Source organism: Vigna unguiculata, chromosome 7 (genome assembly GCF_037176805.1).
Source record: "Vigna unguiculata cultivar grain cowpea cultivar isolate G323 ecotype 2 chromosome 7, ASM3717680v1, whole genome shotgun sequence".
Classification (NCBI taxonomy): domain Eukaryota; kingdom Viridiplantae; phylum Streptophyta; class Magnoliopsida; order Fabales; family Fabaceae; genus Vigna; species Vigna unguiculata.
In genome coordinates this window covers 38371420-38398185 of record NC_140798.1, presented here as the reverse complement: position 1 = coordinate 38398185, position 26766 = coordinate 38371420, and the positions used below count along the sequence as shown (strand labels likewise).

General features: G+C 31.4%; 3 protein-coding genes across 6 annotated transcripts; 1 reads left to right on the top strand and 2 right to left on the bottom strand.

The window, feature by feature from the left end:
- The first annotated feature begins 208 nt into the window (after positions 1-208).
- LOC114191023 (RING/U-box superfamily protein) lies at positions 209-6576 on the top strand. 4 transcript variants are annotated; one of them, XM_028080161.2, is made up of 8 exons: positions 218-376; positions 824-2040; positions 2872-2990; positions 3975-4556; positions 4820-5132; positions 5703-5868; positions 6035-6137; positions 6247-6576. In XM_028080161.2, exons 2-8 carry the CDS (start codon positions 895-897, stop codon positions 6362-6364), a joined length of 2547 nt encoding a protein of 848 aa, XP_027935962.1. In that variant the 5' UTR covers positions 218-376; positions 824-894; the 3' UTR covers positions 6365-6576. The 4 variants fall into 4 exon arrangements, with proteins under 4 accessions (XP_027935963.1, XP_027935962.1, XP_027935960.1 ...); XM_028080159.2 differs by having other exon boundaries at positions 569-2040; XM_028080160.2 differs by having other exon boundaries at positions 521-2040.
- A 1471-nt stretch (positions 6577-8047) lies between these two features.
- Positions 8048-16577, bottom strand: LOC114191395 (uncharacterized). The gene is made up of 9 exons (XM_028080565.2): positions 16515-16577; positions 16155-16393; positions 13323-13440; positions 13039-13233; positions 12708-12827; positions 12277-12314; positions 12026-12182; positions 8312-11807; positions 8048-8220 (listed from the first exon to the last, which is right to left on the bottom strand). The coding sequence occupies exons 1-9, from the start codon at positions 16575-16577 to the stop codon at positions 8210-8212; spliced, it is 4437 nt and encodes a 1478-aa protein (XP_027936366.2). The 3' UTR covers positions 8048-8209.
- A 4982-nt stretch (positions 16578-21559) lies between these two features.
- LOC114192555 (leghemoglobin-2) lies at positions 21560-22390 on the bottom strand. Its single transcript, XM_028082308.2, has 4 exons — positions 22225-22390; positions 22031-22139; positions 21853-21957; positions 21560-21769 (listed from the first exon to the last, which is right to left on the bottom strand). The coding sequence occupies exons 1-4, from the start codon at positions 22320-22322 to the stop codon at positions 21644-21646; spliced, it is 438 nt and encodes a 145-aa protein (XP_027938109.1). The 5' UTR covers positions 22323-22390; the 3' UTR covers positions 21560-21643.
- Positions 22391-26766: the final 4376 nt, after the last annotated feature.

Sequence of the window (26766 nt, the reverse complement as noted above, 5' to 3'; positions counted from 1 at the left end):
ATAAAAAAATAACGAGCATAATGATTTTTTTAATGTGAAATATAGGTGGAGTGGAGCAAAGCTTTTAATAAAAACTGAGTCTTTTTGTTTGTTTTTGTTTGTTTTTTTGTAAAAGAAAAAACATGGTTAATGGAAAACACAAATTTCGTGTTAAGATTAGATTAGATTAGGCACACACCAATCTCTCTCTTATTTCTCTCTCCTGTAATAATTTATAAATTGTCCCATCAAAGGCTCTTCCCATCTCTCCTTCTTTTTCTGTTTGCGTTGTTTTGTGTTCTATTTCCATTTTTTTCACCAAAATTTTCTCTCTTCGCTTCTCAATTTTCCTCCATTACCACGAAATCTAGGGTTTCCATTTCCCCCTTCATCCCAGGTAAGTGCTATGCCTCTTCCCTGCTTCGGTTTCCACCTCACCTTCCCATTTTCGGTGATCCCGAATTTGATTTAATTTCGATAATTTGGCTTGATTTCGGCAATTTTCTTTTTCTTTTCTTTTGTTCTTATTTTTCTGCACCAGAATTCTTCGTGGTTGTGTATGTTGATTTTGACTCGCATCGTTTATCAGGTGGCATGTTCGGTGGGGCTTTGAATTTCAGTTTAATTAGGGAAACCCTTTTTCATTTCTTCCCCTGTTTCCCCTGTTTCCCCATGGCCTTCACTCCCAGATTGGGGTTCCCTTTTTTCTTTTTCTTTTTTGTTTTCCTTTTCGGTTTCCGAGAGATTGAAATGGTGGTGGCTTAGCACTGCTCTGTATTTATGTTAGTCTTAGGAATGGAGTTTGTTTGAGGTGTATTTATGCTTCGTGGGTTGATACGTACAGGGATAGAGGTTGGTTGGGTTCTCTATAGTGTAGTGGTGAGAGGAGGGTAGAGGAAGGAATTTTCTGTGAGGATGACAGATTTTCAGCCGCTACAGCAGAAACCCGAGCCTGCTGATTCCCATTCCGAGTTTGAGAGGGGGCTGGAGGAGTTTATGCGTGGGCACTTGGATGAGTGTATGCCGTTTGCTTCATGTAGCTCCTCCCGCGCACCTGATGACGAGGATGATGAGAGCGATCAGCTGGTTCGGAGGAGACGGAGGTCTGACCTTGAAGGGGATGATTTGGCGGAGTCGTCGGCTGCACGCCGGAGGCATTCAAGAATTTTGAGCAGATGGGCTGCACGGCAGGCACAGGAAATGATAACTACTATTGAGAGGAGGAATCGAGAGTCTGAATTGATGGCGCTTGCGGGTTTGCATACAGTCTCGATGTTGGATTCTTCTTTTCTGAGGGGCTCACAGTCTCCAACTTCTGGCCAGGAGGGGGCTGTGGAGAGGCCAAGCACTCAGGCGTCTGCCATTTTGCAGATGTGGCGTGAATTGGAAGATGAACATTTGTTGAACCGGGCACGGGAAAGGATGAGGGTAAGGTTGCGGCAGCAGAGGAATTCTGACTCTAATACCAATGTGTCCAGTACCATGTCAGATAGTCGAGGCAGTGAGAATCATGGGAGTTTGGGGGATGCAAGTGAAAGTGAAAATGATTATGGTACTTGGTCACATGATCAGATTGGGTCGAGGAATGCACATGGGGATCATAACGGGTCTAGCAGGGAGCAATCTCCTGATCTTGGCGAAGTTGAGAGGGAGAGAGTTAGACAGATTGTTCGGGGGTGGATGGAAAGTGGCATTAGTGATCATTCCTCCAATGTGAGTCAGCGAAACAATAACCGGAGAGCAGAATGGCTTGGAGAAACAGAGCGTGAGAGGGTAAGAATTGTCAGGGAATGGGTACAAATGACTAGCCAGCAGAGAGGTTCGCGTGGGAGCCGTAGGGATTCTCAAGTAAGTGACGGTGCTCAAGCTGATCCAGTCCGTGATGTAGCTGACAATGATGAGAGTCAGCCAGAGCATGTTCGGCGGGACATGTTGAGGTTGCGTGGAAGACAGGCTCTAGTTGATTTGCTTGTGAGGATAGAAAGGGAAAGACAAAGAGAGCTGCAGGGATTGCTAGAGCATCGAGCTGTTTCTGATTTTGCTCATCGCAATCGTATTCAGGTTTGTTGAGTACTCTATTTGAAATTTTTTGCAACTGATGGTGTCTTCACTTAATAGAAAACCTGAGATGATCATGGAGGTAACGAATTGTATAAGAACCTGAGTTTAGTTTGAGGCTTTGATAGTTGCACTATTTAACATAATATCTGTTAAAAGTGAGCATTTTTCTTTGTCTTAATATTAAGTGATTTGCACGTGGTTTCCACTCTTCTAAGCTAACTTGTCTGGTTTTGATTGTGGTTTCTCCCTCCTTGGATATGATTATCAATTGCTATTGGTCCTAGTATTTAAAGTTGCTACATGTGCTGTGTTATTTTTTTGCCAGATGCGTGACATTTTTAGAATATTATTAAAGAGGTATTTCTGTGGTCTGGATCACCGAACTTTTTTCTAGAAGGGAATACTAAGATTGCTAAATGTGCCTAGTTATTTTCTTGCCTGATACATGGCATATTTTGAATATTATTCAATGGCATTTCTGTGCTCTGGGTTAGCAAACCTTTTTCTTGGGGGGAATAATAGAAGGAAGGAAGAACATTTCTCTTAATTCCTTTGGTTCTGTCAATTGTCATGGAGGATAGTGGGCCAAATTGTTTCTATATATAATATGCTTATTATAAGAGATCTTTTATTGTTTCTTAAAATTTATTGCTTTCTTTTTCAATTTGATTTATTCAGTTGATTACTTTTTTGTTTTTAATTATTTTGAAATTTTGACAAATCATTTGATTAGGAGATGTTTATGCACTCATCACTTCGATTAAATTTTTTTTTTCACCATGATTACTTGTTCTTGTAAATTTACTATCTATGTGAAATTACATCTTTCAGTCACTGCTTAGAGGTAGATTCCTCCGAAATGAAAGAACTGTTGAAGACGAGAGGCCACCATCTATGGCCGCAAGTGAATTAGTTCAGCTAAGACAACGGCACACAGTCTCTGGTTTAAGGTATGCAATTCAAGAGTTTTCCAAAGTGTCCCCCAACTCCCACCCCCACCCGTTTCATTATTTATTCAATCTAGTTAGGGCTTTTATTTTTGTTTCTTTTATTGTTAGAGGCTAAACTGATCCAAAATAAAACTGGGCCTTACCTTGTTATATCTTAGGCTTCTCCAAGATAAGAAAGAAATATGTTATACTATCCTATAATGAAAATGAATGTTCTCTTTTAAATCCAATATGTGGGTGTTTCTTCTGCCAATACTTATTTGTGACAGGGAGTAGTAGCTTTTGGTAAATAAAATAAAAGTAATTGAGATGATCTAACATCTGTGTCAAGAAGTAGTAACCTAGGCACACGTTGGTGGAATTTTTATGGACTCCATGTCTTGCATTATGTAATTTCGTGCACAATGGTTGATTTTCATTCTAATTCATTATATCATTGGAAATAGTCTTGGTATGGGGAAGAGTATAATTTCTTTTGATATTTGTTTGTTGATGGTTTTAAATGAATGTTTATTTTTATTTATTCTGCAAGAAAATTTCATTTTTGTTCAGAATGACAATGTACCAATAACACATTCTCGCTGATTTTTGTGGTCTTACTTATAATAGGTTTCTTCTCTTCCAAGTGGCACTGTAAATAAAATATTTATGATTAAATTATTATTTTTTATAATTCCCATTTATTAAGTTATGTTTGTTAGCACTTTAGTTTGTTCTCGTAAGTTTCTTACTCTATTTTCTGAGCTGTATATATTTATGACCTTTGATAAGACGCTGGGCTATACCATGTGTGTTAACTTGGCTTGTTTTGTTTATATCCTTTTAACATTTTTATTTAACGTATGCTTATAATAAATATGTTTATGATTATGCTTCTATAGTTCTATTCCAATATGGTATGTCAATGAATACTGTGCGTGCAATTTGTTCCTGTCATAGTTACTAGTTCATTGTCATTCATTGATTCTTAAATATGTAATCCAGGGAGGGGTTTCGTTCAAGATTAGAAAATATTGTCCGTGGTCAAGCAGGCACAAATCCTGATACCACATCAAATAATAATGCCACTGAAACAAGAGGGGATGAAAACCAAACAAACAGTATGGTAGATGGCCAACAAGAAAATTATGAACAACAGCAGATTAGGAACCTGGAAACTGATGTGCGTCAGTTGCCTAATGGAACAGGAACTATGGAGAGTAGCACAAGTGAGAGTATTAGTTGGCAAGAAACTGGTAACCAAGGAGGGAATTGGCAGGAACAAATTGCTGAGGAAGGGGGAGGAAATTGGCAACAGAGTCCATTCAATCAGACGAGAGATGGAAGGTCAGTCAATGATTGGCCGCAGGAACCTCCCAGAAATTTAGCTGGGGAAGATCCTCATCCACGGGAAGCTCAAAGAATTTGGCATGAAGATAACACAAGGGAAACTGCTGGTAATTGGTCTGATGGACCTTCTGGAGTTTCGAGGAATCACCGTGGGGTTCCTGTTAGAAGATTCAATAGATTTCATCCACCTGATGATGATAATGTATACAGTATGGAGCTTAGAGAACTTCTGAGCAGGTAATTTTTTCCTTTTGGATCTTTTGCCTCAGATGGATTTCAATTTGTCCCAATGGGCCTTTATGAAATGGAAATCAGAGGTGTTTCTCACAAGAATGACTTGCTTTTCATCCAATATCTGTTTTACCCTTTACAAAATCTGAACGAGTAGGCAATTTATACATTGAGATTGTACTGAATGTGGTCGATACTTCATTTATTGTCTTTCATTTATTCTTGCCAGTGAGCCTCATGATCGTTATGGATTTTTGCAAATATTTCAGGAGAAGTGTTTCTAACCTTCTACGCAGTGGTTTCCGTGAAAGTCTGGACCAACTAATACAGTCATATGTACAAAGGCAAGGTCGTGCACCAATTGACTGGGATTTGCATCGAAACTTGCCAACACCAACTCCTGCTTCACCTGAACGGGACCCAGATCAGCAGAATGGTGAACGAGCTGAGGGTCAGCATGAAACAATTAACAGACCTTCACTGGTGTTGCCATCTCCACCTGTGCCTCCGCCACAACCTCTGTGGCACCAGGATTTACATCAAACTGGATGGTCTCGCCATAACATGCATCGTTCTGAAATTGTGAGCATCTTTCAGATCTAATTTCCTTGTGGACTTCCATTCATGTAATATCATGTAGAATAGTATTACGTTACTTCTTTCTTTCTCTCATTTACACGCAACCAATCTAGGCATTTCTTTGCCGAATCTTAAGTGGTCACTACCAAGCTAGTAAACACTCACCTTAAGCTAGACAATTATTAAATTTGATTGGGTTTAGGATGTTGTTCATATCTCTTCCATTACATTCTGTGTTGATTGCTACGTGTTAAATGATGCCACATATATTTATTAAGGCGTCCAAGTAAAAGTATTAGTTGAATCTAACAACATTATACTAAAATGAATTCTAAGTAGTTTATAAACATAGTCTAATTAAAATGATTTCTAGGTAGCTTATAATCTTATGCTAATTATCGTTTGAAATCTTTGATGTCATTCAGGTATTGAATATTGATTTGCCTTTCTGAGAATCGGTCAACTTATTTTACCTCTCATTTCTGGAGTTCTTTCTTAGCCTAAATAGTTTTCATACTGTGTTTTATTAAAATCCTTTTTGAAGTACTGGTATTGTTTGCTGGTTGGGAGCAGGAGTGGGAGATAATGAATGATTTAAGATCAGATATGGCAAGACTTCAGCAAGGTATGAATCACATGCAGAGGATGTTGGAGGCCTGCATGGATATGCAACTGGAGTTGCAGCGCTCTGTCAGACAGGAAGTATCTGCAGCTCTGAACCGTTCAGCCGGTGAAAAAGGTGTGATTTATTTTCTCTTCTGTCAATGCAGTCATTTTTTTTAACTTCGTATGAGGGGTTTAATTCTTTTCATGATAGTGCAAGTTGACTTATTTAAATGTCAGTTATAGGTGTTTATCTTTCTTTATATCCTTTTATTCATATTATATATTAATTTATTTTGTAGGATTGGATGCTGAGACATCTGATGATGGGTCTAAATGGGGGCATGTGAAAAAAGGAACTTGCTGTGTTTGTTGTGATAACCATATCGATTCTCTTTTGTACAGGTATATACATTATACTGTACATTTCATTTTGGGGTCTGTACTTTATACTCGTAACTTTTCTGAACAATGGTTTTGTTTCTTCCTTTCTCCAAATTGCAATTTGTTGCAGATGCGGGCACATGTGCACTTGTTCAAAATGTGCCAATGAGTTAATTCGTGGTGGTGGTAAGTGTCCTTTATGCCGAGCACCAATTGTTGAGGTGGTCCGAGCATATTCCATACTGTAAAAAGGAAGTTAAAAGGACACGGAGAAGAAAAAATCTGATGGAGTTGATGTCGATTCTCAAGAGGTTCTTATTTATAAGTGTTCAGTAGATGCCATTGTTTTTCTGATTATATGGAACTCCACGAATTGTATATTTTGGATTAACAAATGGCGCTGTTAATTCATCATTCTTACGTAAATAAATAGTTGCCCTGATTATTCTTTCCAAAAAAATTTCGTTGAAAATTCCAATCTTGTATATGAATAAAAACAGAATTACCAAAAAAGAGAGATGGTCAATACTTTGCCTCAGTATATCGTAAATAGGAACTGGTTACTTCTTATACTGCATATTTTCAGAATTTTTTTTCTCAAATAATTCTCAACCGGCTTTGGCGACTTCAAAGTAACTGGTGTTCAATTTTGTATGTTTTTGGTTTCTTTTAATGGTTAATTGATATTGTCTAAATTCTTAATCTTACAATTTACAATCATCATTACTAGAGGAATTATATTCAAAAGATTTATAGGTTACTAACTCTAATTGTAACAAATAAGATAAATTGGGCAACAAAAGAAGTTATGCCTATAACACCAAAAGTATATTAGGTGTTGTATTCCTTTTATTTTTCTTCGGGATAAATATGTTTTTATCCCTTAACTTTCAGTGAATTTTGGAATTAGTCTATTTTGAAACTTTGAACCAATTTAGTCCTTCATCTTTTGAAATACGTGGATTTAGTCCTTTTAATCAAATTTTGTTAAGTTTATTTGACATTTCAAGCGCGTTTCACAATAGTATTTGACTTAACATTCAAGCAAAAATGTGTCAAACAATATAAACAACTCAAATACAATCCTAAAATGCGTACGAAACATCAAATAAACCTAACAAAATTTTATTAAAAGGACTAAATCCACATATTTCGAGAAATGAAGGACTAAATTGGTCCAAAGTTTCAAAATGGACTAATTCCAAAATTCACTGAAAATTAAGGGACCAAAAACATATTTAACCCTTTTTCTTCTGTTCTTCGTTCGTACAAAAGATATGTTGATCTTGAGTACCAGTTGATTCAAAGTAAGGGCTTGCATGAAATTTAATTTACTGTATTTTGGCGTTTAGGGCAATTGATTACTGCAATAGTTAGTTTTATGAGTAACTTGTTATATTCCCTTTGCGTTTGCTTAAATATTGTAGTAATTTAAGCATTCATAAACGTGAAAAAACATTAATAAGTTGTCTATTACAACAAATAAATGCAAGTAGGTAAAGTGAAACTGTAAAATAACATATTACCTCCTTTCAAGATAATACGTACACATCCAAAGCTATTTGCCTGCTACCTTACCTAAACGAAAGCTAATTTCCCGTGTGCTTATTTAATAACGTGATGTTGAGAAAAAAGGATTTGCAAGAATGGCGACGTCATGCATAGCGAGTTTATATTTTGTTTATTGATGCGCATGTTATAATATAGCTACCACTTTTCTTGTTAGGAGAATGACCGCGATGTCACAATATTGTTATTTAATTTTGGACACGTGACAATAGTGCTTCCTGTTAGTTTAACTTGTACAGCAATCATCATTGAATCTTGGTAAAAGTGGTGGCAGAAAGAGTGGAGAAAGAACTAGTAGGAATGGAGTTTCATGGACCTGAAAGCGAGGTTCTATGGCTTGAAAACCCATAGAATAATGATTTTCGAAATTAAGAAAAGTTAAAATCAGCTACATTGTTGTGACTTGCAGTCTTGTACAGAAAACAAGGAACAAAGAGAATGGTTCTAATGTAAGGAGTGAGAGAACCCGCTTAGAGGAACGATGTGGCAAGAATGACCCTGCACTGGATTTGGTACAGCTTCAGTTATCCTGTCCCTGCAGTACCAAAGTTATGAACCCCATTATCTTTTTGGCGCCAGTTTGAACGAATAAAAAATAAATTAACTATTTTTGTTTTTGTCAATACCTGTAAACATGTTCAAATCATGTAGGGCAGTGGTAGAAGTACTGCAATCTTTGGCGTCATATTGGTCTTCTTTTACATCCTTTTGTTTCAGCCTTTCTTCAAGATCTTTAACCTTTTTCTTATACTCTTCATTCTCTTGTTGAAGAAAATCTTTACTCCTGTGAAGCTCAGCATTGTCTTTTGTCATTTGGGCAATTTCATACTTTAACTGGGCATTATTGAGACAAGAAGATTCTTTTGCTTTTAGATTCCATTGCAGCCGTTGGATTTGTTCCTCAAACTCAATTTTACTGCGCTTGCAGTCTTCCAACTCAGATGTAACTTTCTCAGTGGTTGAGATTCCTCCAATGTAAGATGCATTCTTGGCCTTCAGCTCCTCAAACTCCAAGGATAGCGTCTGATATGAAGCTTCCAATCTTCTGAATTCAAATTCTGCTTCATACAGTGATCTCTTAAGGATAAAGATTTCACCTTGAAGCATTTCTGTTTTCTGAAGTTGAATTTCTAGTTCAAATATTTCTTCTGTTGCCTGTAGCCTCTCTAGTTCAGATGCTTTCAATTCTTCTTCGAGCCCTCTAACAGTGTCCTTCAGTTTCTCCTCGTTTGATTTGACGTTATCCAACAAAGCAACTACTTTTTCATAATTAACCTTGAGAGTTTCTTGGTTTGCCCTGGAGGCTGCCAGTTCTTCGGTACAATTTTGCATCATGACTTTGTATTCAGCTTGAAGATTATCAAGCTTGGCTTGGTGCAGCCTTAGTTTCTCCTGTTCTTGTTGAAGAGCAGCTTCAATCATAGCTTTATCAGCACATAAATCATAGACCTCAAGTACAGTATTAGAAGCCATCCTCTTGTGTCTATCACAGATACAAGATATCTGATCTCTTAAGTGTTCAACCTCTCTCTGCAAGTAATCTACCTCTGCTGTTTTTTCTAAATTCGTCTGTGTTAACAATTTCTCTTCAATAATGAACCTTTCTTCTTGCTTTCTGCTTTCCTCAATAATGGAATTTAGATCTACATTAATGGTTTTTTCTTTCAAAGCTATTTCTTCCTGCATTGAAGTAATTTTGTATTCCAATTCTTGAACTAGCTTCAATATATCAGAAAATGCAATATGTGATTCCCCCAGTTTAGAATCTAATACTGTACATTGGCCATGCAAGTCCATATTTCGCATTCTTAACTCATCATTTGTTGTTTGAAGAGTTTTAGATTCTTCAATCAATTTTTCATTTGTAGCTTGTAATTCTAAGTTGGCTACTTTCAGAAAGCTGCACTCTTCTTGAGCTTCTTTCCATTTTTTCTGCATGCTTTCCTCCTTTCTTTTCAATTCAACTTCTTGTGCCTCATTCAATCCTTCCATTCTTCTGATGTCATCCTGGAGATTTCTTACAACATTTTCAGTATTCTTCAGTGCCAAATGAGTCCACTCCTTTTCTTCAATCAAATGTCTCATTTCAGCTTCTAAGCTAAGCACCCTTTCAGAAAACTGTACCTTTTCTGCTTCAAGTCCAAACAAAACACTGCCTTCATCATCACAACTTTCAAAAGATGGATTCCTCACATGATCTTTGTTGATCCAAGTGTGGGAGTCCTTTGTCCAATAATGAAACTTCATATCGTTTGGAAAATCTGCTGAGCAACTTGAAGAAATTTTGGATTGCAAATAAGCAACTTCAGTTTCCAGTTCTAGCTTGGAATGCCTTATACAGGATTTCTCCTTCCCTGGCATATTGTCAGATTTCAGCTCGTTCGTCTCTGCAGATTCAACCTGTTGACTTTTAGCCTGTGGTGGAGGATGAGACATCAATTTTGCCTGTATATTTCCCAATTCCTGACAAGAAATGCAGAATATATTTTCCTTTACACTGCAATCTCTAACTTCATTCTGATATACATTATCATCTCTGATTTTTCTCCGAACCAACTCATCTTGAGAATTAATCTTGTACACAAAGGAAGTTGTTTTTGTTTCAAGCAACTTCTTCAACAGGATAATGGTACATAGGATTGCCTCAGTCAGTTCCTTTAAATCTATTTTTCCCTCATCTTTTGAAAGATCTGATATACTGAAACAATTCTCCTTTTTGGTTAATGCCATTTGACTCAGAAGATTCTCTTGACCCCTAAGTTTTTCTACTGAAACCTGCAGCTGCTTATATAACTCAAGGAACACTTCAATGATGTTGATAGTACTACTATCAGAGCAAAAGAATGGAAAGTCAGAAGAAAAGGGACTAGAAATTATCAGATTCTTTCCGGACTCTCCATGCTTCTCACAATATTCAGCTTCAAGATCTTGCACCCTTTGTGTTAAAGATAAGATTTCATTTCCAAAAGCATAAACACCATCAGACAACTTCTTTTCAAAGTTGATGATTTGTTTGCCTTTCTCAAACAGCCTACTCTTCCATTTTGCCTCATTTTCTTCTAATGTTTGAGCCATATAACATCTTGCAGTTTGCATCTCTTTATCTTTGTCGTTCAGAGTTTTCTCCAGAAACTGGATAGTACTTTCCATATTTTTGTGCTTCTCCTGCATAAGTTGGTGCTCAAGTTCCAAGTTCCGGAATTCCTGTAGTTCAATCCCTTCATGCAGGCATCTTATTGCATTTTCATAAGTTCCAAGATCAACATCTGAATGACAAAACTCCTTTCTCATTTTCTCTGGTAGCACTTCCTTGCTCAAACTAAAATCCTCTTCCTCACTGTCTTCAGGCACACGGCTATTAATTTCAACATCTTGAAACGGCAAGCAATTCATTGATAGACCAGCAATCTTCATTTTCTGATTTTCTTTTATCTTTTCTAGTTTGTGTAGGATGGAAACAAGATCAATTTTTGACTCCTGTGTTTTCTTTATCAACTCCAAGTCACAATTGAGTCCTTTCTGATACTTGATCTCATCCTTCAGTTCCTTTATTGTATTATCCATCTCTTCGATCTGGAGCTTAAGATTTCTGCTGTCATTTTGCTTTATCGCTGAGGTTAGTAGTTGAATTTCATCCTTCAATGCATCAATCTCTTTGCGTGATGCTGACAACTCCATTTCCAGTTCCTTTTTATTCTTCGATTTCTTGTTTAAATGCTTTTGCAGTCTCTCCACATCAACCATCAACTTTGTAGCATTTTCTTCCCACATCTTTGCTTCACCATGAAGTAAATCAATGGTTACTTGTGCCACACCCAGGAGATCTTTAGATGAACCAACACTCCTTGTCAATGTGGTATCGCTGGCATGTGAAGCTTTCCCAAACTCTTGAATTTTACCTTGAAGCGGTGTCCCTGAACTTGAGGTTACTGGAGATGAATGTATTGATCCGGAGGTATCATATAATGGATAGAGGCTGTTTTCAGAGTAAGTTGAATCTTGTCTCTCATTCATATTCTTCTGCAATCCACTGACATTGCTTTGTTGGGGGAGCTTCCCAATCCAGAAGGACAAGGAGCTCCCAGTATCGTGATCTGAACATGTTGCCAGTGGACTTATTCTCTGTAACATCAGAAAGTGATTTTATCAACTTCTTATGTTAGAGGGAAAACCAACTTGAACAAGTACTTGATGATTCATACCAAAACACAAGAGTTTTCAACACTGAACATTCCTCTATTAACATGTACAATTGTTTGATTTAAAGACTGAAGCACAGGATATTGGAAGGTATAAAAGGTTGATTACATGGAAATTGATTAACTAAACAATCCACATACCTTACTGCTAAGTTCTCTTCGATGATGTGTATTTTCTAAATAGTCCCGATATGGAGATCCACTAGCCCTGCTGAATGTATTGTCAGATACATCAGATATACTGTCTACATCATCAGAACAAACACTCATTTCTTCCACAAATGAATTTGCTCCCTTCCTGTGTTATCCCATAAGAATAAATACATAAATATATTTTTTACAAAAAAGCAAACATAACTTAAAGCAGAATAGTTATTCTATAAACAGAAGACCTGTGTTTGCTTCTCGGGGTCAAGCATTGAATTTTAACCTGAAGAAAAGAGAGAGGATAAGATTTTTGACCATTGCACAAAAACTTAGATACAAGAAAGGCAAACCAGTTTTTACCTAAAAGCTGCAATCATGATTTTGGACCACAATTGAAAACCTTCTACAGATTCTATTAATTTCTAGATGTGTATGAATTGAATCTTAGAATACCTATGATCTTGTTTTGTCATTGAGTATTCAAATTCACTAGCACTTGAAATTAATATGCTTTTCTAAACCACTATAGAAAAAGTATAAAAATTTGGACAAATTGACAATGTCCGTGTTCTACAGTAGTATGGTGGAGTAAAACTTGCTGAAAACAGGTAATAGCCCAAGGTTATTAACTAGTTTGTTGCATTTAATGATGTAATTCAAGAAATAGAATTCTTACTTGTAGGATTGTCCCATGAGAACATTGTCTCAAAGGCAATGATGCAGTACTCACTTCTGGTCTAATGTAACTTGCTAAATTAATGATAGCCTCCCCAAGGGTCCCAAATCTCGCAGATCCCTAACAGCCATGCAATTTCAGGTTCTGTAAGTTATACTGCACAATGTTTAGGGTAACCAAACACACTGCTGAAAGGAATTTTCCTTGGCACCAATAATGAATATGATTTGAGGTCAAATCTTATCATATGTTTGTGTTAAAATTGTTTTATACCATATATTAAACAAACAAAATCAAATGTGAAGCATGGTAATGAATGTAACCAACATACCATGGCAACAACAAGCTTAAGGAGGAAGCTTTCATTGTGCTGTAAAAGATCCTCAGAAATCCACATGGTACTTAGCATGGAATCTTCCCAATGACACTTTCCATTTTGTACTGATGCTTTTCCAGACTTGGCTATGGTTTCCCCTGTTTCTATAGAAATAATGGAAACAAAAAGATTGTTCCACCCTTTTTCTATCTGCAATATAAGTAATAATTATAATATTAAGTAACCATGAACCTTTTTAATACTAAGAAGTAGAGTTAGAAAAAGAAAAAAAAAAAAACCTCCAGAGCCTGGAAATCATAGAATTTGAAATCCAATCTCTCCTGGAATTTGTCTCTGTTATGCGTGCTCAAATTGCATGTTTTCTTTTTTCCTTTTCTCTCATAATAGGCTTCAACTCTGTCACATTGAACTAATTCACGTTACATAATTTGCTACAATAATGAGATTTGCAGAGTTTACAGATTAATAAGAAAGAAACATATAGATATAACAATAATGAGTCTAATTCATATAAGAGATTCATTTAATACCCAAACTTTAAAGAAAATGAATTAATAGTCTTCTTTTTATATTATTTAACTTTTTCATTCTTACTAAAAGTGAAACTTTTAGATTTTATTAGCACTATAAGGATGATCTAATTTAGAACAATCGTGGATATGGTTACGAAGAAGTAATGTATTTTAGGAATAGCAAAATAAATTTTACCTTGACACTGACATGGCCCTTCCACTTGTATATGGTGTGCAGAGAGTAGTAAAGTGTGATATTAGCAGAAAGGTATTTAGTTGTGAAAAAGAAGAAGAAGGGTTATATAAAAATGGTGCTAACTAACCCGATCCTTAGACGGCAAGAACATTAAAAAGCACTTTTGGAAAAAGTTGATTGAATAATGAAGTGAGGAATGGAAGTAAGCACTTATGATTTGTGATTTCTTGCGGTCCAATGGTATAACTTTCGTTTCTTCCTTTTCATTCCTTTCAAAGATGCATGGTATATATTAAATTGCATTACGTAATATTTAATTACGGTTAGAAGTTAGAAGAATTGTGTTTTGTAAACGATTTTAAACCTCATTTGTAAGTATAAAGTATCACATAAAATCAACAAAATATTGAGCGTGAGTAACGTATTTTATTCTGAGTTTGAAACTCTTGAAACCATGGTTTAAGCCTATTAGACAGCTTTGTTTTTTTGTTTTTTTGTTTAAATTATGGTTTCAAGCTTTCCAGACACAAAACCACGTGAATTTATTTTATTTTATCTTTTAAAATATCGGTGATTTAAAAATGTAGCATCGAATTGTATTGAAATAGTTGATCGATGACAAACGTGATTCAGAAAGGAAATTGAGCTAAATTGATGAATTAAGTTTCCCCACAAAAATTAGTCATTAATAAAAAATAACATCGTACCTATAACACGTTAATGACAATAGATATATTTTCATAATTTTGATTATAAATTGGTAGAAAAGAAGATTACTGGAGATCAATATTGTATCTTTCATTGAAGAGATATTAACAAGAAGTTATGTAAAAAAAAAGTTTCTCATCACGATTTTCTTTTAGGCTTAATTTAATTTTATAATTTATTGGTTTGATTTATTTTGGTATTTTTATTATTATTTATTGTTTAATTTGGTTTTTTAATCCCTTAAAAAAATTTAATTTGGTCATTTTCTAACACTAACATGAGTATATATATGTCACTCGTTATTTTGTGAAATTTTTATTTTTTTATTTTTAATTTTCTTTTTAAAAAAAAATGTCACGTGTTAATTATGATTGTCACATAATGCATCTATAATGTGATATGTGTCAGTTTAATTTTTTTTTTAATTTAAAAAATAAAAATAAAAATAAAATATCAAAGAATGACAATGACATATATAAATACCATGTTTTTTAAGAAATTAAAGAATTAAATTAATCTAAAAGTAATCTGATGATCAAAATGAATTAAACCAACAAAATAGAGAATCAAACACTAATTAAGCCTACTTGTTAATAATAGAAATATACAAGATTTTGAATGTTTTAATTTTAGAGAATATAGTATAGTCTCTTTCAAAGTCTAGGTTATTGTTTTATATAATCCATTATAATCTTTTTGAGATCAAATGTATATTTTAAAATATTATCTTAATTTTAATTGTTCAGAAAGATAATTGAAAGTAATCAAATTAAACAAATTAAAACATTTCTGAACGCAAATAATCATATAATATATACAAAAATATAAATAAATTTATTGTTTTCTTATATGATATTATTATATTTAATTTTGTATAAATCAATAAATATTGAAAATATATTATTGAATAAATTATAATTAGTATAGAATTTCACGCCTATATACATATTATTGAAATACACATTACAAAATTATTGTTTTAAAATTTATTTTATAAAAAACTTTTTTAAAAAGGATTCAAATATGCATTTACATAACATATAAATGATTTGTAGGTAAATTACAAGAAGAATAGCTGATAACTTTCCTCGAAAAATAAAATCCATAATAATTCTGCTCTGTAGCAAAGGTTTTACAAGTAAGTCCACACGTAAATCACCAAGTAATTTCTACAGAAAATATTGGTGAATCAGCACGAAAAATTCACAAATAGATTTTGCAGCAGAAAAATATAAAAATAAATTATTTTTCTTTGTAAATAATACAAAACTCTATAAGTTTTAAATTTGATTATTGTTTTATAATAATGATAATAAAATATTAATAAATTATTATCACATCATAAATATATTATTTAAATTAATTACTTGTCTAAAATTTTATACATGTATAAAAGAACAATAATATATTAAATTTAAATTCGGTAAATAATAACGAGTTAAGGGGTTTTTTCACAACAAAACCATATATTAAACATTTATTACAACATATATTATTTCAATTATACATCTCATCACATACATTATATATATCAAATATGAAATGCAATATCCTATTTTATAGATCCGAATCATGAGAGTCATTTTTATTGTTGCAATGAAGCGATGAAGAAAGAGAAATCTTAATGCACCGGAAGAAAAACCACATATCAATGTTCCATTAAAGTCTGAATTTGTTCTTTAATCTTATCTAACTCTTGTCTCATTTGCAATTTCTCTTCTTCCTGCTTTTGAAGTGATTTGTTTAATGCTTCAATTTCACTTCTTAATGTAGCCACATCCTTTGACTTTGCATAAACCTTTGCTAGTGGAAACAAATATGTAACACCCAAACCAAAACTTCTTCTTTTTGTGCTTGAATCTATCCTTCTACTTAAGTCAGACGGAACATCAATTCCAGACAATTCATTATCAACTATATTCTCTCCTGTGGACTGATATAAGAAATAGAGAAGAATAGTGAAAATATATCCAGAAGTACCAAGAAGAGTTCAAAAGGCTAAAGCAAAACCACACATGTTTCATACAATTACTATATAAATATTTCTTAATTACCTTGATTTCTTCAGTGGACTTCCGAACAAGATGTTTTAAAATTCCTTTAAAACAAAGCACCATGTCAGTTTTGTTAAAAATTGGACTTTTAAGTTTAACTTAACTTTACAAAACCAGCTTATAAAGTGAGGTTTACATCATAAATATATCTTAAATTTGTCTTATCTTCAATTGAAGAGGGACTTCAGATAAACCCTAAATAGACAACAAGATGTTGTGCAAAAACAACACAATAAAAGAAAACATTTGTTCACCTTTGTGTAGTATTGACTTGGCTTTGCTGCTTTGGCTTGGAAGTTTTAACTTCTCCTTTTTCCTCTGAAAGCTTTATTTGCTCACAAAATATTGAAATAAAAAACATTTACCGTCAATTTTGAACACTCCCATAAACAATAACAATCTACAAACTCTTTAATTTTAACTTCATTGCTCCAACACAATATATATATATATATATATATATATATATATATATATATATAATTTCACAGTTGCTGGCCATTCATCTACATTTAAGTTCTTTATGAGCATATGATGGTCACAATTTAGGACAATGGACACACTACAAGAAAATCTCTTATTAGTGACCAAATTTAAGAATAAAAAAAAAGTAATTATTTTAGTGGCTAATTTAGATACCGATCTATAAACTAAAAACTCTTGGTACCTACAATAGTTTCTAATAAATTGGTTAGTATATTTGGTCTCTAAATTAGTCACTAACATTAGTTATCAAGCTTTTAGCTATCACAAAAATTAATTTGTAAAGTGACCAATTTAGAAACCAATTCATTATACCGACCAATTTAAAAACTATTTTGGTTACTAATAATTTTTAATTTATAAATTGATTACTATAGTGTCTAATTATTTTTATTACTAAAATTAATAATTAAAAAAAGATTTTCTTGTTGTGACAATAATGATGATCGGAAATGAAATTGATAAGCATGTACCATATTAGGGCTTAATAGCAAGATTTAAAAAGAAATTAATATTCTATTTGTTATGCAGATGGTAAAAATTCATAAAGATTTCCCTGCATATTTAAATGCACACAAAAAAAGTAGACAAACTGACAACAAAATCCGTAAGAAAATATTGCGAAAAAAGAAAGTTGTAGAAAGATTGAGAAAAAGATGATGCATGGATTTGTAGTAATATAGTGTAGGAAGACACTCACTAGGCAATGAAACAAAGGCTATTGTGAAGATGTTTCTTGACTTCGTCGTTTGAATTCGTCACTGCCTCTTGCCTTTGGGTTAAAGCTCCCATTTTTTCTTTTTTTCCTTTCTATTATTTGTATCTTTCAATCCAACAATTTTGTGTCCAAGCTTCTTTATATATAGGAACATTGGAGGCTAACAAAAAGCTTAGGTAAATTTCGTGATTCTTTGTCCTTGGCTTCTGGTGGGTGGCAATTGGCATAAGATATTATATAATAAGTTTTTCAAAGAATTTCAATTAAACAGTTCTTTATAATAACCTAAAAATGCATCAATAATTTAAAAACGTTGTGAATATGACTATAATATAATCCCTTTTCAGTTGTTCATGTAATTGGTAAAATTACTAAAATGGATTATTGGATGAAATTGGTCTATTTTATTTTTGTAATATGAACTTTTCTTTTAGTTTTTTTTTTAATATGCGTTCCTAGTTGTCGTGTTTTTTTTTAATGTAATGGCCAAGATTTATATTAACATAAGAAAATTAAAAACAGTATAACATATTGAGTGAAAATGAGAAAGTTGAACATTATGTAAATGTGAAGGGTGAAAATCCATTAATGTTTTGAGTTAAAAGTGATGTCAATACTCTATATGTGAATTTGGCTCATATCTCATTGATTTTATATCTTCCGAATGATCTTTTCGATCCAAAGACCGACCAATAGACAACTTATTTAAAATTATATTAAAGATATACAGAATAAATATTTTTCTTATGAGGTGTGGTGAAGAAACTTCAAATTACTACTTTAAAGAAAATATAGAATATACACTACAAAAAAAAAAACCTTAATTAAAAATCAAAAGTAGTTAGTTACTATATTAATTTGGATTCCAATTTATAACATTAAAAATGATTGGTTATTAAAATAGTCACTATTATAAAAAATTTATAATTGGTCACTAATTAATTTCCTTTGCTAGATAAAATTATGGTAATTAATTTTAAAGACCAAGTCAGTGATCAATTACAAATTTTTATTCATAATAATAACTATTTTAGTAACCAATAATTTTTAGTTTTTTAAATTAGTATCTAAATTGGGTATTATAGTTAATAATGATTATTGATCGCTAAAATTAATAATTGTTAGAAGTTTTTTTAAAACATAATTATAATATACAAATTGCAAGGGATTAACCATTGAAAGACACCTCAAATTATGAATGCAACGCCCAACAACATTTAGAGCAAATTTCGGTATACGTAAATTTAACCTTAAAATTAGATGTTTTTATTTTGTATTCAACTTATGTAAGAAATGAGATTTTATTATAGATTATTTTTTAAATAGATAAATGATACAAAGTTTAGAAATAAGGTACGACCATTCATTCTTTATTTGATTACAGATTTTATTTTCTTAAATTTCTTTTTATTTGAATTTTCTTTAAAATATAATTATAAAAATTACTCAATATACTTATGTGAGTAGAATTAAGTGTGTTAAAATTTTAAAATGGGGTTGGCTCCTGGTGCTTCCAATTCCAAATTTCTAATAATTGGGATTTGGAACACTCTATTGAGTAAAATCTCTTGGGAGATGATAAAAGTTGTTTGGTGCAATTTTGATATTTGGTTGGCTCTTCATGCTTCTAATGCTAATAACTGTCATTTGGTTTACTTTAAACAACATGTAAAGCAATTTGGTCTGATTTTAAAACAATTATAATAACTCATTTTGGCAATTAAAGACATTAATAAAAAAATTATTACCACCCCTTCCCATATTTATTAACACAAATTAAAGAATACCGAATGAATATAAAAATACCCCTCAGATGCCTTTCAGATGTTTTATATTTCATTATTTTTTATTTGTATTATTTTTAACATTTAAAATAACATTAGTTAAGGTTTTTAACCCAACAAACCACCTTATTGATCGTGCTTGTCAAACAAACAACGGGTTGAGATTGGGTCAAGCGGAAGAATTCTCCATCTTTTTCTTTTAAATATTATAATATTCAACACTATATTATTTATAATATATATATATATATATATATATATATATATATATATATATATTATGTTATTTTTTCAATATCTTTATTATTTCAAATATTTTGAATTTGGTCTCACTTATTTTTTAGAAGATGAGTCAATTTAATTTTTGATGGACAGAGAACACGTTATTAGTTAAAATTAACTTGTTGATGGAATCACGTATGATGCCTAATCATTGCATATAGGTCATCATCATAAATTTGACGAAATAAATTATATCGACTAACTTTTAAAATGAAATATTATTAAATTGAAATGATTCAAAAGAGTGAAACCTAAAATAATTAATGGATCACAAAGCCTACTAACCTAGTATATATAATAAAAAAAAGTGTATTTAATATATATATATATATATATATATATATATTATTTTTTTATGTACCATTATCATAAAATATTAAAAAAATAAAAAAAAAAACATGTGTGATCACGTAATTACTCGATGTGATTGAAGATGCGAGAAAAAAAAATTATATTCGTTAAATATGTACTAGAAAAAACTTTAAATAGCAACCGATTTTAGAAGACAAAAATTAATTTGTTAATATAATAATTAATTTAGATATTAATTTATAAATTAAAAATTATAGATTTATAAAACTCTTATGAATAAAAGATTATAATTTATTTGTGAACTAATCTTTAAATTTGTTATTAAGTTAATTACCAAAATTTTAGTTATTAGAGAAATTAGTATCTAAATTGATTGCTATAATTAATTCAGTGTTATTATCAGATTAATTGAGTTCAAAATATAAATTAATAATAGAAAAAACATTATTGTTATAATAATACTAAAAACTTAAAAAATGATATGATATAAGAACTTTAAATTTAGGCAGTTGATTCTTAAACAGTACCTAAATATACTAAACAAGCTATGAATTTGTTTTTGTAAAAAAGTGGTCATAGAAGCAAGTAACCAGGCGACCAGGAGCTTACCTTGCTGTTCAAAATTTTGAAATTAGGGATTCATAATACCTTAAATAGAAAAGAGAGAAGAGAAAGAAAGGTTGTGAGTTTAATCTTTTTATTAATAATTTAGAAAAATAAAAATTAGTTTGATGAATTTAGAAAAAAAAGGAAAGACATTTGTGAATTCAACTTTTATTAATAACAAAAACTAATACCTAGGATGCATGTATATATAAATACACAAACAGAAGACAGAAGATTAGACGTTTTGGGTTAGTTACCTAACATAACAATAAGCATGTAAGTCTTTTTTACGGTCTAATTAAACCTAACCAATTTTATCACTCTTACACAACTGTTACTGCAGGTTTTAAACTGTAGTATATAATATCAAATAGGTTATGGTTAAAAAACAAAAATGTACTGGATTACGTTGACTCAAACAACATAGCTTTTACTAGTTCAAAACTAAGAAATAGGCTACAATTTTGATGGATAACCGTCACTCATATCCATTTTTCAAAGAGATATAAGCTATAATTTCTATAGATAACCGTCACCTATTATTATTTTGAAAACAGTATAAAGAGCGGACAAGAATAGTCAAAGTCGAAACACATATTCATTCAAAAAATATATTAAAAAATTTAAATATCTTTTTAGTTCTCGTTTCCGTAATATTTATCGTGGATGATTTTTATTTTGATAAAATATTTAAAATAATTCTCATTTTAACCGAATTATTAAAATGATTCTCGGTTATAATAACTAGCTTGTTCGCTTTTGGTTTGTGATTTTATATTTGGATGTTTTCTACTTATGAATCGCAGACATATATCTAGAGGATTTATCCAAATACAATATAATTTATAATTTACTTATTTTTAAGCAACATTTGTATGGGGAACCTGTTTAATAACAAGTTCTTTTTAAACAAATTTATTTATTACAAATAATAATTGGCCCTCCTAATATGCCTTTTTAATAGCAGCTGCCAATTCATCGTAGGCTAGTTCCACAGCAGTGCCCAGTTCATCACTCCATTTGTCTCCAACTGCTTCTTTCAATGTTTTGACCAAAGCTTCTTTTACCACCTGCATTTCATTTACATTCTCTTTCTTATTATTCACATCAATCTTCTATATTCATTCTTTATTCTTACTCATACTAATCATACCACAAACTGAGCATCGTTCACTGCTTTCTGAGAGTGCACAGCACCAAGTGCAGCATCAGCCACCACTCCTCCACTTGCTCTAAGTTGTGCAGCTGAATCACGCACCTACGTTTTCATATTTCAACATCTTCATCAAACATAACAAACAAAATTTCAATTTCATTTGTTTCACACTTACCAATCCAAAAAGCTTTTCAGCATGACCCGTGAGCTTAGGATTAGTGGCATCAACTCCGTTAGCTAGAAACGAGAACAGGTTCTTTGCTGCTGGTGCTTTCTCCAGTATTCTGTTCATTTTGTTTTGGTCAAACAAAAACACAAACACATAGGATGCATGAAAAACAGATGTTTAAGGAAGATACAAATACTAACGTGGTGTAGAAGACAACACTGTATTTAGGAATGTCTGCCTTGAATGCTTCATATGCGCCATTCACCAAACCCTCTTGCTTGTCAGAGAAAGCAACCATTTTCGTTTCTACTTTTATTCTCTTTGCTTCTATTTGTTGTATTCAAGTTATGAAACAACTTCACGTCCTTTACTTCTTTATATAGAAGGCTTCGAGACTACAAAACATGTACGTCTCTTGGCTTGTAGAGGTTGCTACTAGACACGATGAAGAGGCAATCATCTTTTTGAAATCTTAATATCAAATATAACTTTTTATTTAATCAAAGTAAATAATTATTTTATATCTTATTCTAAACACTGAAATATTTAATGTCTGTAAGAAATATTCAGTTTCATGTAAAACCCAATTATTAAACTAAAAACAAATCTACAAAATACTGTGTTTTTAAATTTCATCTTAGTAAACCAAAATCTGATTTTTTTTTCCTTTCTTTTTACTATCTTTTTGAAGTCTCAAAATATATTGATTAAATTAAACATATTCAAATGTGATAATTGTTTTCATTGGCTTGTTGTGTTTAAAATAGTAGTTCTAACTTTTAGCGTTTTATATATTTACTTTATATACTGAAATTAAATTTTTTTAATATTTTCTATACGAGGTAGCTTTTGTTTTTATATATCGTTTCTCTTCTTCCATTTATATAATAAATTTTTATTTTATTATTTTCATTGATAAATAATTTTTTTTTGGATTTTTTATATCACATTATTTAAACTTGAAAATATTAATGTTGGTAGATGATAGTTTTTAATATATACTTTTTAAACCATCTTAATATAATGAATGTATGACTACGGATGTAATCGAGGCAGGATAGGATACGTGTAGCGGCTTTCCGTACCTTATCCGTTGGATAAATATTCGTTCTATACTCGTACTCATATCTATGTAGGTATCTGTTATGTAGGTACCTGCATATTTTTTTAATATCCACATGTACATGTGAGTATTTACAAAAGAAAAAATTAATATTTAACAATATATGTTATCCATAAATTCAAATAAAAATACAATGTATAATATTCATCAATTTCAAACAAAATATAAATAACCCATCTAAATAGTGTTGAATGACAGTGTGCAAATAAATAGAGATTTTTTAAAACCAATCGATAAAGAATAACCCATTTAGGATCAATGTGTTAGTATGATACTCGTACTCGCCCGTTAACATGTGGGTATAAAAAAATACTCGTACCCGTTATTCGTAGATATCCATTTATAATATCTAGAGCTGTCAAAATGGATTGGAACCTGCGAGCCAACCCGGCTCACCACGGGTTCGGGCTGGGTTGGATTGAAATTTTTTCATAAATTTCAATACGAGTTGATTTTTGACCCGGCTCATTCGGGTTAAACCCGTGGTGAGCCGGGTTGGCTCACCAATCCGTAAATAAAAGATCACACAAGTGTTTTTTGTTAAGTTGGGTTTTGTACTTGGATCATGTTAGGTTGTTTTTTTTAGCCAACACATACATAATTTGTATTTTTGTGATTTTGGTTTGTATTTGGATTGTATTAAAGTTTATTTACATTTTAATTAGAATTATAATTTAGTTTTGACTGAAAAAAAAAATCTTTTTCTTAATTAAGTGAGCCTGTGAGCCAACTTGTTTAATCCACCAACTCGTGGTGAACTGGACCGGGTTCGAATTTTTTTTACTCGCTAATAAGTAAGTCGGGTTGAATTGACTCACTAAATGATCAATCCGTGGTGGGTTAAACCGAATCGGATTGGATTACCCGTTTTGACAACTATAATAATATTTATTTTTTATCCAATGCGAATTTTATCCATAAATACCCACGGATACGAATTTTTCAACATCTCTATGTATGACGTCTATCTAAGTTATGATATTTTACTTTTGTTTTAATAGACCTTAAGATGGTTGAATACATAACACAAATATATAATAATTAGATGAAAAACGTATAATTAAAATTAATTTTTCTAAATAGTTTTCAACTACAAACTACTCTCTTTCTTCGGTTTTTAAATAGTCTCTCAGCTTCCAACTAGTTCTAACATAGCTTTAATTGCTTTGGGAATTGTAAAAAAACTCTAGGAGCTGAAACCTTTTTCTTTGATCTTTGTTATTTTTATTTCCTTCTAAACATTCTTAAAACTTGTTACCAAAACTTTAAAATAAATTATACAAATATTTTTGTACGATGATTTATTTAAGATTAATAAAGGCAATTCGTGTGGTGCATGTAAGACAACGGTGACGTTTGTTATTTTAAGCTGATTACGACTACTGGTTTGGCTTCTCATGCTTACAAATCGTTGGGCATAGAAATTTGAACAACCTTGTGGTTTAAGTTAATGTTACCATACTTCTTTTACTGTTATGAACTTAATTATTTATCAATGAAAACAATGGATAGAATCGATGGAATTTGATCACACAGGATTCATATGTTATCTAAAATAATTTATTTTTATATTAAAACGAAAATGATATTACTTTAAATAAGGAATCATTTGTTTAAACAAAACAAGCAATGCTAGCTACTTGAATAGATATACATATTCTATTTTTGAACATGAGAAATATATAAATCACAAGAAAGTTGATGCTAAATAGGTATAACGTGTGCTCGTCTTTGGTCATGTTATAAATATTAACTTTGACATTTTAGTTATTTTGACACTCTAAAATTCATCAATATTTTACACAAAAATTTATTAAAAAGAAAAAATAAAATAAATGACTACAAAACATGAGTGACCACACCAAATCCATAATAAAATTTACGTCTTATGAAACATAAACAAATTATACCTATTATGAAAAATCTAAATAAATACATGGTAAAATATTAAACCACTTATATTGTTATCTATGAATTAAAGTTAAATTAGTTTACTTATCAGCACAATTCACGAAAAATATGAGAAACTTTAAATCGCATATACTTACAAAAATACAAGCATCAACGTCATCTCTCACTATAAGACTCCTAATTTTTAATCATATGCTCTAACTCCTTAATTTATAGAATATATAGCATAAGGAATTATTACAACTGGATCTTGAAACCAACTATGATCTCTCATCATTCAAATTATCTAAACAACTATCCTAATGTTCGCCACTTTAATTACTTTAAACAAAGGAATATAAGGAGACTTCATAAAAACTTTAATTTGAGTAGAAGTAAATTCCTTACATCGAAGAATAAGTCACATGGTATATTTTCACAATAAGTTAAAAAAAAAAAAGTCACCATGAAAATGGAAAAGATCGAATTCAAAATTAATCCAACCATGAAGTTAAGAAATATTGATATTCAATTGTAAAATACTATTTAAATGAAGATGAGTTAATCTTTCTAAAATAAGTTTTTTCAATTAATGAAATGATGGTGGGAGAGAATAACAACTGAATTAACTATTTATTTTAAGGTTTATATTGTTCAAATGACGTCGAATCCTTTAAATAGAGATGTTTATCTTAATTGGCATTTTATTATTATGGTCTTTAATTTTTTTATTTTTATCTAATGTGAAACTTATATTTATCTTTAGAATTTTCAACAATTTCTACCTCAAGGATAGAGTGAGCCCCTTTCACATTAGTATATTTTCCTTAAAGCAGAAACATTTTCAATCACGAATACTTTAATACAATCTTTCTATACTGTTGTTATATCACAACAGAATAAACTTACCTAAAACCTCTATCAAGAGACTTTAAATAAAAGAAACTTTCACATCAAAAATTATTTATCTATATTGTATCTCGTTTGAACTAATTACTAAGACGAACATTTGGCTATGATACCACTTATAGTTTTTTGAGAAGAAAACAAGAGAAATATAACACTAATAAAATACGAGTCAAACTCATATTAACACCACTTCCAACTCAAATTATTAAAACATTAAATTTATATATTTTTTTCTTTACATGTTCAATTTTCTGATTTTATTCCACGTAAGACTTAAATTTACACCTAAATTTAAAAAAAAATAAAGAACTATGCATCTCAACCATCTTATTCCATTTCTAATACACTTTTCCAGTTAGATGAGTTCAAATAATATTATCATCCATCAGTTATAATATAAGTTTGACTTTATGTTTTTTTTTATCATAAAAAACAAATATATTAGGTAGGAACAAAAATTGTGCTAAACCATATACAGGTTATATACACACCGAAAAGAAAAACAAATAAGTGTATTGCCATATTGTTTTCATAGCACTGTTTTAATCTTAAACAGTATTCTTCACTTTCTAGTGAGAAAGTACCATCTTTATGTAATATACTCAATGCTCGATGTCAAAAGAATGTATGCTACATTAATTGTTGGAGAGTAGGGATATCTAAAAAATTTGTACCCACGGGTATCTGCGGATAAAACCCGCAACAAGTAGGAAATGAATATTGTAAATGGATATCTCCAGGTAACAAGTACAAATATTTTTAATAGTCGCATGTTAACGGGGCAGGTATGGGTATCATAGTATTTGTATCCGTGGATACC